This window comes from Oxyura jamaicensis, chromosome 2, assembly GCF_011077185.1.
Source record: "Oxyura jamaicensis isolate SHBP4307 breed ruddy duck chromosome 2, BPBGC_Ojam_1.0, whole genome shotgun sequence".
Lineage (NCBI taxonomy): Eukaryota > Metazoa > Chordata > Aves > Anseriformes > Anatidae > Oxyura > Oxyura jamaicensis.
In genome coordinates this window covers 110,480,105-110,495,675 of record NC_048894.1, presented here as the reverse complement: position 1 = coordinate 110,495,675, position 15,571 = coordinate 110,480,105, and the positions used below count along the sequence as shown (strand labels likewise).

General features: G+C 42.1%; 1 protein-coding gene across 3 annotated transcripts in view; it reads left to right on the top strand.

Moving 5' to 3' along the window:
- OSBPL1A (oxysterol binding protein like 1A) overlaps positions 1 to 15,571 on the top strand; it is a 78,172-nt gene that overhangs the window by 16,278 nt on the left and 46,323 nt on the right. For all 3 annotated transcript variants that reach the window (XM_035317546.1, XM_035317547.1, XM_035317549.1), the window contains exons 8-16: positions 1,420 to 1,564; positions 2,337 to 2,404; positions 2,493 to 2,537; positions 3,841 to 3,914; positions 3,996 to 4,059; positions 5,097 to 5,198; positions 6,397 to 6,522; positions 7,677 to 7,758; positions 12,094 to 12,200. In XM_035317546.1, the coding sequence (XP_035173437.1) occupies positions 1,420 to 1,564; positions 2,337 to 2,404; positions 2,493 to 2,537; positions 3,841 to 3,914; positions 3,996 to 4,059; positions 5,097 to 5,198; positions 6,397 to 6,522; positions 7,677 to 7,758; positions 12,094 to 12,200 (813 nt within the window). The remainder of the gene's footprint in view (positions 1 to 1,419; positions 1,565 to 2,336; positions 2,405 to 2,492; positions 2,538 to 3,840; positions 3,915 to 3,995; positions 4,060 to 5,096; positions 5,199 to 6,396; positions 6,523 to 7,676; positions 7,759 to 12,093; positions 12,201 to 15,571) is intronic.

Below are 15,571 nucleotides of genomic sequence, written 5' to 3'. Positions count from 1 at the left end.
CTCACTAGATCACAGTATGTCTTGCTACTAAAAGTTAGATGTTCAGTAGCTGTCTTAAACAGGGTTCTTCAGTCTACTTGAGTCAAAACCAGTAAGTATTCTTCCTCTGAGTTCTCATGTACATACACTAAAATGGTTGGAGGGTTTTTCTATCTCAATGAGTCTATGCATGAAACTTCCTTCAAATAGTACTTTGTAACAAGGTATAAGCTGCTGAGAGTGCAGGCATGTGGCTTAAAAGGTGTTTTGAAGGGCAGTGGTAGAGCAGATATAAAACAGCTGCTTGGAAGGAGTGACAATCTGTGCATGCTCAGGAGCTTGGGTACTTGAGATCTTGGTGTTGATGAGGTTATGCTTTTACCAGCTGTTTCTTCTTGACTTCTCTTTCCAGTTAAACTGTAAGTAACAGTTATAGCAGTTTATGAGGCACATTAAGGTGGTTAATACTGATGCTAACTTCAACTGTTGCCACAGGAATCCTGTTATTAAGGAATAATTTCTCTAATATAGCATGTGTCTGATCTAGAGAAACTCAGGTTAAGTCTTCTACAGTTGTCATCAGGCTCTTGTGAGTCTAGTTTCCTAAGACTGCTGAAGACTAACTTAGTGTTTTTGTTAAGGAAGTTCCATTTGATTTGGAAGTTTAAATATAATGGTGTGTATACATCAAATAGCCACATATTACAGTAGAATCGTAGTGGTATTTTAGGGGTGTTAGGGGTGTCATGATTAATAACCTTTTTCTTTGATGAGAAAAGGGTCAGTTTCTCAAAATCATGTCCAATTAAAACTTTTTTCCTCCCCTTGGTTACATAGCTGCTCAAATCTTAAGTTTCTGTGGTAGTTAGACTTGAGAATATAGCAAAACCGTTTGTATGACAGACTGCCTATACCAGGAACTTTGAAATGGCTCAGAGTAGTGCTGTCACTGAGAATGACAGGCCTTCCACCCTACTATACAAAATCCTTATTCTCTGAAACATGGTGGCTACATAAACTTATTTTGGATTTGGTGCTGGCCAGTACTAACTTTCAGGCTGTGACTAGTAGTAGTCTTCTACAAAAAAAAAAAACAACAGTTTTGGCTCAGGCGAAAAGTCAGATAATGTAACAATGATGACTGAACTGTGATGTTGGGGAGTTCTCTCTGGCAGTGTGCGGCTTAGCAAGATTCTGAGCAGAGAAAGAGATGAGAAGGGTATAGCATACCAAAAAAAAAAAAAGAGTTCCTTCCTTACATCTGAACATTTTCCTTGATAGCTATAGTCTTTGCCTTTCTCAGAACATCTGCTACCTGCCTGTTTCATTGCCAGACTTGCACCACTGTTCCAACTAGGATACTTCAAGCTCTGGAGAGGGAGGGGAAACTGGTAAGCCAACCAAACTTTTTTTTTCTTTTTTTTCTTTTTTTTTCCCCAGTTAAACAAGCCCAAACCACCTGATATCAACTGTACAGATCAGATGGGGAACACACCATTGCATTGTGCAGCATACCGTGCCCATAAGCACTGTGCATTAAAACTTCTGAAAAGTGGAGCAGATCCTAAAATAAGAAACAAAAATGGTGAGTACCAAATGGAAGTACATAAAGTGTTAAGAGAAAACAAAAAATTAACAGCTTCTATAAGCTATGTTACTTACAACTTAATGTTCAGGGAAAAACTTAGTGCTTCACAAGCTCTATATCAGTAATACACGTAGTCCAGCGCTGACTAAATTGCAGGAGACTTACAACCTGTGGCAAAATACTTTTCATGTAAGCTTTTATTTTCCTACTTTAGTCATTTCTAGAAAGTTTACTTGTTATCTCTCTTAACCATGAAACAAGCCTGGCTTTTGTTTTCTTGGTGCTAAACCCTGAGCTTTAGACACTGGTAACGAAAGTGCTAAGATTGAAGGCATGACCCAGACAAAGTGCCTCTTCAGGAAAAGGCTTCTGATCATTAGATTAATCATGAAAGCAAGCCCAGGAAATCTTTACGCAGATGTTATGCAGACTGTGTATTTGTCATCTGATTAAAGATACCTCCACCTTCATAACTGTGAATGTTCTGAACTGTTTTACATAGCTTAAATGCTAAAAAAAAACAAACCACCCAACTTAAATACTGAAGAGGAAAGGCTCCCTCTGTGGCTGGTAGGGCAGCTCAGCACACTAAAGTTCAGAATCCTTGTTCATCTTCTGCCTCTGAGGAGCTTGGGTTCACAATTTGCAGGAAACTTTAGATGTCTGTGGGACCAATGGATATGCACAGTGTTAGAGTGATTATCTTAAGCCAATTGCATCTATTTTTTTCCCCATCAAATTCTCATGCTTTGTCTTGGTTACTGAACAGATCAGACACCCCTTGATTTAGCCCAAGGTGCAGAAATGAAACTGATACTGGGAGGTAAAACTGGAAAGGTAAGAACTTTTGTACCCATTTAAAATGCCATTTGCAAAGGTTGTCTAGTTTTGAGCTATTCCTATATAAGCTTTAATTTTTGTGCAGGTTACCAACAAACCCTTGAGACGATATGAAGGTCTCCTGTGGAAGGTATGTCATTTATTTTTCTAAAATAACATGTAAGATATACAAGTATGTAATTTTGTGTACGTAAGTAGCAGTTGATGGATGAGGGAGCTTTTCAATAATACATAACTTGAGTATATTGGATAAATTACAGATCGACTGGCTGAATGGAGCATTTATTAGATTCGTGGCACTCTGATCTTAACCTCTGCCTCTAGAATTACTTCTTGGTAATTTGTCTGGCAAGGCTTCACTGTGGTAAAACATTGTGCCTTTATCTGTGTGATGGGCAAAACACTTTTCCTTTCCTGAATATGTGTTTAATTTATGACTAATATTTTGCCACAAGTTCACCTTTTGAAAATTTTTAAAACTTTCAGGGAAAATATCAGTCAAATGCTTGTTTTTCTATGATATTCAAAGAACTATTTTCCTCTTGATAGCTTTTTTTAAAAATCTTGTACAAATGCTTATTTTTTTATATTTCTTCATGAAATCTTTGAAGACTTGTTGAAGCTTTCTTCAGTGTAAATTTTCCTGTTCACACACAGAAATATAAAAGTTGATTTTTAAATTGAAACTGTACCAAGGCTTGTGAAAGGTAAAATTTTGCACTTAGATATCTTGATGTTTAATTTCTCTTTTGATTTTCTTACAAAGTAGAATTGTGTGGTGATTAACAATCCCTGTAAAATTAAAAAATGCACCATTTAAATGTTCTGACTGAATAGCAGGCTCATCAAAGCTTTTGTCTTATGGCATTTCCAGAAAAGAAAATAGCACTGTAATTGCAAAGATCTGAGAAAACTTTACAACCACCAAGATGGCCTGAAGAAAAGGCACTGTGATGACCTCACTGCAGCCTTTCAATACTTAAAGGCTGCTTATAAAAAAGATGGAGAGCAACCTCTTGCTCAGGAGAGATAATGATAGGACAAAGGGAAATTTTTTTAAACTAAAAGAAGGGGAGATTTAGATTAGAGGTTAGGAGGAAATTCATTACTATGAGGGTGGTGAGTCCCTCGCACAGGTTGCCCAGAGGGGCTGTGGATGCCCCATCCCTGGAGGTGTTCAAGACCAGGCTGGATGGGGCTTTGGGCAGCCTGGTCTGGTGGAAAGTGTCCCTGCCCAAGGCAGGGGGGTTGGAACCATATGCCCCTTAAGGTCCCTTCCAACCCAAGCCATTTTATCATATGCAGCAGGTAAAATGTTTTCCTCATGACTGATAGTTTTATGTAATCACCTTCAAGCAATCAAGCTTACTCGGAATAGTAACTGTTCAGCTTTTAACCTTACTTTTTTTGGGGGTTGGTTTGGTCTTTCTTAGAGCTCACGATTTTTTGGTTGGAAACTCTACTGGATAGTACTCGAGCGTGGAGTCCTTTCCTGGTATCGGAGACAGTAAGTTCTTTATTTAAATTTCTGATAAGTGATTTAAATAATTCCAATCTTTATGTTATTAAATCTCTCTTTCTTTCAAAGAGCTGATGCAGTAAATAACGAGCATCGTCAGGGATGCAAGCATCTAACACAAGCTGTGTGCACGGTAGGAAGTGAAATAAGACTTGTAACTACTGTCTACTTTTTTTTTTTTAATTTGTTATTTTGTGGTAGTGTTCTGTACCTAGACGATGAAAGCTTCAGCTATGTTGCTAATCCTGCCTATTATTTTTACTAAGTGAAAAAGCTTGTGCTGCTGCAATAACCACCGTGGTTCTTGTCAAGCATTCTATGTTGCTTTTTAGCTCTTTCACTTCTTCCCAAAGTCTGGAGGATTTAAACAAGCACAAGACTTCCTGATAGTGTGCCTCTTGAGCTGTGCCAAACAGTTGTTTGTAGCATGTGATACAGAATAGCAAATAACTAGTTCCTCCTGTAGCTGTCACTGACTACGGGTGACTGAATGTGTAAATTAAATTCATTTCAGATGAGAACAAAACAGTTCTGAAGTTGCCTTTTGAACACTTCCTTGAATTCAGTTATGCTTGTTGGAATCCTTTTTGGGAAGGGATGGAGGGAAGACAGCAAAAACAAGCCAGGTGTGACAATCCACCTCTCAGGAGAAAAAATAATTGTATCTCAGACCTTCTTACCGCTGAAGTATATGAGAGGGAAAGAAAGGCGTATAATGTGCAGAAAGATGAAGTGCTCAAGGGGAATGCGTTTAGGATAATCTCAATACTTCTTTAGATAGCCTGTCCTAGGTCTATAAACTGGCACCACAAGCTCTGTTACATATGGTCTTGTCGTATGGAAAGTGATTTTTGCCTTTCTATACCTACAAATTCCTTAACTTCAGTGGCTTTGCACCATTACTGAGATCTTGTCTGAATCAATCAATGCTATGCAAATATAATGTCTTGACATAGAGAACTTCTGTATTTTCATTTGTGAGGTAACATGCAAGTCAGCACACTCTGCACAGCTGTTCTGAGAAAGCTTTTTGTAAACTGTACCTGTTTTGCATCAAAACTGAGGCAAAAACTTCTGAGAGTAATACTCTACCTTGCTTACTCTTGCACAATTTTGCCTTTTCTTACTGATTACTTATACTCATTTTATCTCTTCTCTCCATTGCTTTAGGTAAAATCTACAGACAGTTGCTTCTTTTCTGTCAGGTGTTTTGATGACACCGTTCATCGTTTCAAGATCCCTAAAAATAGCCTTCCTTCTCAAACTAGAGAGGTAATAATGAATCTTTATTAAAGGCTTTAAGATGTAATGATTTCTGTAATGAAAATGGTTTGCATACAGCTAGCTACGAGTGCAATAGTGACAGATTCAGTATCTTGGCTATCAGGACTTGGTAATGTAAATGCATGTATTGAATCTCCTAGCATGACTATAGACTAGATCGCAAAAATGGGCATGTTGTTGCTAGCGTCTCTAAAACTACTACTTCCTTCTTTTCCAGCCCTGAGTCTGTACTATGCCTTGTAGTCTAACTTCTTCTTTTTCATTAACTTCTCCATCCGGTAGATTTCTACTGCAACTTCCTTCAGTTGTACGTTCTGTCATAGTTTGTTATCCCAGACAAAAGAAGGTTTCATGATATGGTCCACTCTTAGCCAATTTCCCAGATGATATTGAAATTTCCTTTATGGGGGGGGAGGAGGGAGGAAGGTAGGTGTGAGGTGGGGGCAACACCAGCTTTTTGTAGTGTAGTTAGAACTGTACTTCTATAGGTGTGCTACCTAGAATTGAAGTAGAGGTGGAGGCATCAGAAATACTGTGCCCAGTTCTGGGCTCCTCACTGTGATAGACATGGCTATACTGGAGGGAGTCCAGTGAAGGGCACAGGTTGCCCAGAGAAGTTGTGGAGTTTCCATCCTTGGAGGTATTCAGAAGCTGTCTAAATCTGGTCCTGAGCCAAGCTGGTGACCCTGCCTAAGAAGGGCTTGGACCAGATGACCTCTAGAGGTCCTTTCTAACCTCAGCCACTCTGATTCTGTGAGCAGGAAAAGAATCGACCTCTTAATTACGATAGCGCGTGAAGTTTTGTACACAGTTTGTCGTGCAAAAGAAGGCTGATTTTGCCACAGGGACCTTGCTGTCCGAACAGAAAACCAAAGGTGCAAAATACAATTTCTACAGTCTTCTATTAATCGATACTATGTTTTTATGTGAGCATAGATAGATGTCTGGAGTGGCTGGCATTTGTGCTTCAAGTCTGATCAGTTAAGTTCTAGCAGCCCTATGACCACAATGCAACTTATCTTGAATATGTTGAAATTTTTGTTAGACTTTTTTGCTTCCTAAGATGTCACATTGTACTAATGAATGCCGTATATGTAGAACAATTTAATTTGTTCTTTTGTATGTATGCTGTTGCCTTTTGGGGATGCCCTTTAAAATGTTGTATTAACTTTGTTTTTCTGCTCAGAGTTGGCTGGAAGCCATAGAAGACCACTCTGCCTATAGCACTCATTACTGCACACAGGAACAGCTGAGCAGTGATGATGAGGAAGATGATACAATATCTGTTACAGACCTACAAGAAACTCTGAAAGTATGTACTAAATACTTGTTTCATGCATCTAGGCAGTTGCAGTTGCACTGTCTTGTGCAGGGATACTTCAGCGTGCTTTTGGCCAAAAGTAATGGTTCTTTCTTTCCATGGCTACATAAATGATGTTTGTATTTGCATTGATTATTGTGATATATTCCTGTTTGGACTATGTGCATAAAATGGCATGTTTATTATAGTTATAGGACAGTGTTTTTTTCTTTCCAATTTTACCAGCACTATTGTAAGGTAGAAAGTTGTTTTAAGTCTTTCAGCCAGGAGAGGGAGCCTTGTATACTGTGCTTGTACTCTAGTTTTGATGTTACTGAAGTTAACCTTCAGCTGTATGTACCTCTATGAAAGAGGCAGTGAAATGGTTTAGAAATGAGCCTTTAACACCTCAGGTCCCATCAGGTATATTGCACAGTGATTATTCAGACCTCCAATGTCAATGAGTCATCTTATAATTATTCTAGCATCAAGGCTGTGATTCTTGTTTTTTGCTGTATACATGCTTCTAAAACCCTTTTGCTTTAATGGGGAGTAGGCAGAATTTCTGACACTGCAATGCAAAAAAAAAAAAATAATTATATCATATGACTGAGCACCATGTGACTTGTACCTTACCTTTCGGTACAACAAAAGAATGGCAGAAAGGACATGGGAGGATAACTGCTGCTGGCAGTTCCCAGCAGCCTGCTCAAGAAGGTGATGTTATCAACAGATAACTGTGCATTCAAGTGCAGGCTTGGGATTTGATCTTGGGATGTGTTCCTGTAAGTCTCTGTACTTGCCAGATGTCAGCTAATTTATGCATTTGCTTACTCTTGTGTTCCTTATCAAAGAGCAAGCAATGGCTTTTCCTGGGTTTTCAAAGTTCTTAATAAAAAAGGGGAGAAAAAAATAGAAAAGCAGAACATATTATGTAACTTTAGTGTTTAGTTTGTTATGCTAATTTAAACAAAAGCCTGTCAATAATATGTGCATAAATCTTCTGTTTGCCTTTGTCTTTGAAGGTTATTCAAAAACAAATTCAAATTTGTTAATATGTAATGCTCTCCAAATTAACAAATTTCTGTGTACTTAAGAGAATAGATGTATGCTGTCCCTAGAACAAGGAAGGCCCTTCTGAAACTGCTGCCCTTGCTCTCTTCCAGAAAGCTCAAGCATGCCAACAAAGACTCAGTAAAGAAATTTCAGACTTTCTTGCAATGGTTAAATCTTTGGATGTTACAAAAGGTAAAACTTATTCTTATAAAATGCAGTTTGTTACTAGGCAATTTTCTTTTTTTTTTCCTTAAGCAGCATGTGCTTTTATTTCACTAAAATTATCTTTTCAAACTCCTGAAAAGTTAAGACTGCTTTCCTCAATTTATTAGTGTCTGTAACTGAAGTGAAACTACCCTTAGATGTAGTGCTTACTGGGTAGTATCACAGGAATATAAGGTAAAGGTTTACTTACAAGAGCTTTTAAAATCTGTAGCTGGTAGTTTATTGCAGAGTGTGTCTCCTGAAAGGTACAAACAGCTAGCTCTCTTCATGTAGCTTCCTCCATAAAGAACTTTTGTTGTAGTTAGTAGAAACAGTGAAAGCTTGGGGCATAGTAAACAGGACACAAACTGAAATTATAAAAGTAAATGGGGAATAGAGGCGTGGTGTGATGCAATATATTCCACGGACTTCTGCCACGAGTTTTATGCCGGCTTTGAAGATTTCAGGATTTATTTTAAATAATAAATCTTAAATTGACATCTACCTGGGACTTTTGCAGCATAACCAACTGAAAATAGCATAGGCATCAAGCTATTAGAACTTGGAACACCTTAAATGTGTACAGTTCTTGTTCATAGATTAAAAGTTCTTTCAGGATGCCTTTGTGTATTTAACTGTTGTGCCTTTGTAACCTCAGTGCATCTTAAATATTATGACTAAAATTTATGAAGCTCAAACTCAAAACCAAGTTATTTGTACAAGTCCACACCCTTGTAATATTTACACAGACTTGTAATATTTGCGTAAATCCATACCCTTGTAATAGAATAGCAGTTCTGGGGAGGAAAAATTTCTTTTTTCATGACTGTACCTTATTCATGAGGAATCTTTTCTTCATATGCCACTGGGGTCAGTTACTTTGTGGCATTAACCTATCTTGCTCTAACTGGACATGGATACACTTTCTCTAGCTGGATACACTGAGTTTTTGCTTCACAAAGAAAAGTAACATTTCATAACAGATGCAAGTCTTTCATTGGGAAGACTGACTCATAGAGAAGACTAATTCATAATACAATAAAACAATTATCACAATCACAGAATGATTTAGGTTGAAAGGGACCACAAATATCATGTAGTTCCAGCCCCCTGCCATGGGCAGGGACACCTCCTACCTCACCAGGTTGCCCAAAGCCCCATCCAGCCTGGTCTTGAACACCTCCAAGGATGGGGCATCCACAGCCTCTCTGGGCAGCCTGTGCCAGTGCCTCACCACCCTCTGAGTGAAGAATTTCTTCCTAATGCCTAATCTAAACCTACCATCTTTTAGTTTAAGGCTGTTACCCCATGTCCTTGTCCTTCACCATCCGCATGAAGTTTAATAAGAGCAAGTGCCAGGTCCTGCACCTGGGACGGGGCAACCCTGGCTATACATACAGACTGGGTGATGAAACACTGGAGAGCAACCCCACAGAGAGGGATCTGGGGGTCATGGTTGACAGCAAGCTGAACATGGGCCAGCAGTGTGCCCTGGCAGCCAGGAGGGCCAGCCATATCCTGGGAAGGGATTGTCCCACTCTGCTCTGCACTCGTGTGGCCTCACCTCAAGTACTGTGTGCAGTTCTGGGCACCCCAATACAAAAAGGATGTAAAACTGTTGGAGAGTGTCCAGAGAAGGGCCACAGAGATGGTGAAGGATGGAGAGGGGAAGACACATGAGGAGAGGATGAGGTCACTTGGCCTGTTTGGCCTGGAAAAGAGGAGGCTGAGGGGAGACCTCATCGCTGTCTACAGCTTGCTCAAGAGGGGGAGTGGAGGGGCAGGTGCTGATTTATTCTCTCTTGTGGCCAGAGATAGGACCCAAGGGAATGGAGTCAAGCTGTGGCAAGGGAGGTTCAGGCTGGTTATCAGGAAGAGGTTCCTTACTGAGAGGGTTGTGGCACACTGGAACAGGCTCCCCAGGGACGTGGTCACTGCACCAAGCCTGTCGGAGTTTAAGAAACATTTGGACTGTGCTTTCAATCATATGGTCTGAGGTTTTGGGTAGACCTGTGTGGTGCCAGGAGTTGGACTCAATGATCCTTGTGGGTCCCTTCTAACTTGGGATATTCTATGATTCTATCATTACACTCCCTGAGTCCTTCCCCAGCTTTCCTGTATCTTCCCTCTTTAGGTACTGGAAGGCCACTATAAGGTCTTTCTGGAGCCTTCTCTTTTGCAGGCTGCACATCCCCAGCTCTCTCAGCCTCTCTTCACAGGAGAGGTGCTCCTGCCCTCTGATCATCTTTGTGGCCCTCCTCTGGACTCCAACAACTCCATGTTTTTCTTGTGCTGGAGGCCCCAGAGCTGAACACAGGACTCCAAGTGAGGTCTTATGAGAGCAAAGAATCACCTCCCTTGTCCTGCTAGCTATACTTCTCTTGATGCAGCCCAGGATATGATTGGCTTTTTGGGCTACAAGTACACATTGCTGGCTCATATTCAATTTTTTCATCTGCCAATACCCCCAAATCCTTCTGTGCGGGGCTTCTCGCCTGTATTCTTATTCTGGAATTGCCCCAACCCATGTGCAGGACCTGGCACTTGGCCTTGCTGAACTTCATGAGCTTCGCATGGGCCCACCTCTTGAGCCTGTCCCTGTCCCTCTGGATGGCATCCGTTCCCTCCAGTGCATTGACTACATCCCTCAGCTTGATGTTGTCTGCAAACTTGCCGAGGGTGTACTCAACCCCGCTTCCCATGTCACTGACAAAGATGTTGGATAATACAAGATGTTAAATAATTATTCATAAAGCTTCAAAATCAGTATTGAGGTGGCTAAATTCCCTTTGGTAGATGTGGGAACGCTTTCTGACCCCACAGTGCTGACCTGAAGAACCAGGGAGGACATTGACTTTTTTCTGTTCCATGAATATACAGTTTGAATAAACAAAACCCATAATAAAGCAAAAACAGATGCTATCTCTTTCCAAGAAACTGTTAGTCTTGGCCAATAGCAGTAATAAGTTCCTGTTTTTCTTCTAATGAGTTTGTAACTTCACAGGTCAGTGAACTGTTTACACATTCATGCATAATCTCTGTAGGTCTCAACAGAAAACTGTTGCAGCTCTCCTCGTTCTCACAGTATTTCACAAACTATTTGGAGCAAGCCAGTGAGCTTGCTTTTGAGTAATATAAAAATGGCTATATTGGGGACTAGATACTTAAAAATCATTCTCTAAATGTCTATCAACATGCTATTATAAATCCAGGTATCTTTGAGATTTATCCATATTTATTACAAATGTGTCTCTGTCCCTGCATTCAGTGTGCTGCACCTCCTTCTAAAGGTGCTAGCTGTTCTTGGCTGCTCCAAGTGGGGACTCCTGATTCCATTCAGATGGGAGCTTTGGTGTCAAAGACAATTGGTATGAGTTGTATGTGTTGTACCTTGTGTTCTGCACAAGGTGCAAAATAAATTCAAGAGGGTATTTTAAAACTGCCACTGCTGAACCTCATAATCTTTACTAGTGTGACATCAGCTTGCAGCACCTGCGTTACAACGTGGATTCAACAGATCCTAGAGGCTGGGACCACCAAAGGAACAGTTAGTTTCATTGCAACAAATACGCTGACTCAGAGAAGGGCGTGCTTGACTTCTGAGGAATTGCTGCACATCACAATACTTGACAGATGAACTCAACTAGTATTAAAGACTTGCTACCTGCTCTTTGGGTTATTGTAGTGTCCTTCTGGTTCTAGACATGTAGCCCCTGCCATAAGTGGCCATAGCACAATGTGAGGTGGCATTGCTGTGCAAGCCACTTTATCTAGGAGATGACTCCGTGAAAATAATATCTCCTCCCCCTTTTATTGATCACTATCCTTGTGGCTCCCCATCTATTTTTTCAAAACTAAATCTCCAGCTGCATTGTCGTAAGCTTTTGTCTCCTGTGTAAGTACCATGCTAGAAGGAAAAAAAAACTATATTTCTCACATTAACTTATTTTAAACCAGTGCAGTGTCCTTTGTATTTGAATTCTGGCTCCTGGCAACTCTTGAGCCTCTTAAATCTAAACGAAGGTTAAAGAGATGGTTGCTAGTCAGTCTACCAGTGTCTTGCTGCTGTAGCTTGCCACCCCAGCTTTCCAAGCCACTCTGAAAGAGAAACTTCATCCATTCACGTGTCGCTTATCCCAATACTAGGTAAAGGATGCAAGAGAAAACTTACGTTCCCTCAGTGCTACTTGTTCTTTCCTCACGCTGGCTTTCTGTATAACATGAATGTTATGTCTGTATTGTTTAGACAAAACAAAATAATTAAAAGAATCCTGTGGAATCCATAATGCCCCCCTAAAGCTACTAATCCTTTGATGCTTTCAGGAATACCTTCTCCTCTCCTACAAAAAGTCGATGTAGTCTCTGAAGTATCCCAAGAAACTTGTGAGGCCCTGGCTGACTGCCTCAACCTATTCACAAAGCAGGAAGGGGTACGTATTGTGCTGTGGGGTTTTATAAAGGGCCTGAATAGCTTACTATGTCTTGCTAGCTCCCCTGCTTACCTGCTTTAAACAAAACAAAATTACAAACAAACAAAACCACCAACGCATCCTTAGAATTTCATATTGTTGACAGGTCGTCATTTCACATGCTGAATGTCTAATGAAAGCTTGCTCTTCTAAAGACTAGCTGAGTTCCTCTAAAAATTGATATCTTAGTCTCTCTTCTGAATGCTCAATAGTCTGATTTAGCTTGCAGACGATTGCTTATAATGTTCAAATTGAATGCTTGAACTCAATGAAGCAGTTGTTTTGCTTATTCAAAGGTTAAAATATTTATTTATTTTTTTATTGTTTTTTATGCTGGCTAGCTGAAGTGTTGAACAGTCCTGCTTCTGAATTTGTTTTTTCAGACCATGTGCTTAGTGGGTGTATGAGTGATATCTGTTGAACTTGTGGCTTTTCCAGTGACAAATATCTTGTATGGTGTTAAACATAATGCAACTGCTTCAGCTTGGGAATATATGGCAAACTTATTACATCCTGGGGTGGAACATCTAGTATTTCCCCCCCTCCCCCTCCATCCCGCAGAAGACACCCTAGTGCCATGGAATAAAGTTGTCTTCCTGTATTGTGGTAACAGTAGTGCTTCCCTTTGGCTCTTGTCATCAGCAAGCTATGTATCAAAATGAGGTTGTGTTGTTGCTGTTAGTCTTCTAGTTATTTAACAGTGAGCTGCAAACACTTGCTCCATTGTCTAGGTTTGATTTATTTATTTTTTTCATTCATTTCCAAGCCTTTTTATCTCCAGTCACAAGTCTTCTAGACTTACTTGAGTCAAGCTCTAGCAGAGGGGAACAAGCACTGCTTTTTTACATTTTTTTTTTTCCTTTAAGAAAATCTAATAGTGAAGTTGGCAGTTTCATTTGCGGATGAGGGGGAAATTGTTACAGCAGTGGGTGTATAGTGTTGGTTAGTATTCCTTAATTGTGTTGGCATCTTGCTCCGAGCAAGACTAAAATAGGTTTCCAGAGCGGAGTATGGCAAAACATATGGTGAAACTGTAACTTCACCTTACTTGAACTTCAGCAGTCTTAGTAGGCGTTAAAGGCCTTATTTCAATCTGGTAGCACATGGATTTGGGCACAGAGGGATAGGCAGAGGTGTGAGCTTGAATTTCCACCATAGCTAGTGCAACCAGTCAGTCATGACAGGGGGAGATGTGATCCTGAGGAGTTCTGTCTCAAAATAGAATCCAGGGTTGTAGAGACACCATAATCTCATGAAGGAAGGGAACTACAGCAGCGATTTCTCCCTAAAACTTGAGCTTCTCAAAAAAAGTATGTCACTTAAGTGTTGCTGTTCCTAAACCCAGAGCATTTTTTGAAAGACAGAGTACTGCTGTTTACCATTCCGTGTTGATGTCTAGGCTGTAGTTCAGCTGGCATTGCAGAAGCAATATATTGGGTTCAGCATTAGCAAGTGACCCCACAGAAATCCTTTAATTTTCCTTCAAGTATATGGAACAGTAAAGTGGGACTGCTGAAGTATCAAACTGTAATATAAAACCACTTGTCTAAACAATACTTAAGAACAAAAATATCTTTGTTTATTTTTCTTCTGACCATGATCTTGGTGATGAAATAATGTTCGGGTGTTGTAACTGGGAACAACTCCGAATGCTCTGCTCTAGCAAGAAGTCGCTGCTGTGAACTTAAAACTGCCCACCTAGCTTTGGGGAGGGTAACCAACGACAACAGCCGTTTAGAAGCTTATTTCGTGCGTGCCCTGCTGTTTCTGGGCCTCTCCCACTGCCCGGTGGGCTGTTTCCCTGCAGCCTGTCTCAGGGCAGCTCGCTGAGTGCGCTTCCTCTGCCAGAGAGGAATTGTTTGCTCCATGCTGCCTTCTGCCTGTGCAGAGAATAATATCTCATGAAACCTGGTTCTGCCTACAACAAGCACATTTGCACCCTTTTATCTTGCCTCTTTAAGGGGAATTCTTTGAGTCAAATTGTCAGCATAGCGGGCGCTGCTGCCCGGCTGCTAGCTTAGGCAGTACGACCCCATTTTGCCTCCTGGAGACGAGTTTTGTTTCGGGTTCCCCCTCTCTAGGGCAAGCTGTAGCACGAGGAAACCTCTCGCAGAGCACCAAAACAAGGGAAGGGGCGACGCTTAGCGCCCTTCTCCTTGCGGCTGCGGTGCAGCAGGCGCTGCCTGCTTCCTCCTCCTCCTCCTCAGCGTGACCTCACCGCTCCGTGACGCCACAGGGGGGACCGTGACGGTGCCGATGATGACGAAGGGGGGTGTGTGCGCTTCCAGCACGACCCCCGGGGCGGGCCCCGAGCCCCGGCAGCTCCCAGCCCCATGCCCGCTGGCGGCGGGGCCTTCCCCGCCCCGGGAGCCGCGCTCCCGCCCTGCCCGCGGCCCCCTCCGGGGGTTCGGCCACCTGCACCGGCACCGGCAGGGCCCGGCAGGCCGCCTCTGGCCCCCCTCGGTCCCCGTCGGTCCCCCTCGGTCCCCGCGGGTCCCTTCCTCGCCGCCCCCGTCTCGCCCCTCGCCGTCCCCCGTGGCCCGCAGGGAGGCGCCGGCCCCGCCGGGGAGCGCCCGCGGCGCGCTGCGAGCTGAAGGACGGGGCTCCGGAGGAGCGGCTCGGCGGTACGTAGCGCCTGCCCCAGGGGGTTTTACCCCCTCCTGACAATGGGGTGAGCACCCCCGGGTCGGGAGGAGGCGAGGGGTTGGGCTCGGCACCCCGCTGGAAGGGGCGAGGGGGGCGGCGGGTCGTTTGCCTGCTGCAAGCCGGGGCTTTGCCGGGTTTCTCGGAAGGGTTTCTGCAGTGACTTTGGCACAAGGTTAGGAAGTGGTGCTTGGGAGCAGGACTTCCCTTGGACTATTTCTGGCAGGTAGCAGCATCTGCCTTCGGGAAGCAGCCTGATTCTCATACTGCCGTGGTCCGTGGCGATTTTATATAACTGAAGTTTAACTGAAGGTTGTGATTTAATCCTTCCTTGCACAGTTACTAGAATAACGGGGTAAGGTTAAAATCAGTCCCTGCTATTTGAGCTCCGTGCATTGAAGCCGTATGAACCTGAGAGGTATGGTTTATCCTTTTTTCTTCAGAAAAGGAATCTGCTTCTTTTCTTTTTTAAGCTTGCTTCATTAACCGACGTTAGATAGCGTACTGATAAGTACCTTGACTCTCTTAAGTTTCACTTTTACTGTCAAAGCCTATATTTAACAATAAATGCTGGATCTTGCAGTACGAATTTAGAACAAATAGCAGTCGGCTTCATTTGCAGTCTGTTGGTGGCTTAGATCTTCTTCCTTTGTTTGTAGGTGGTTTTTTTATAGCTTTTTTTTTTTTTT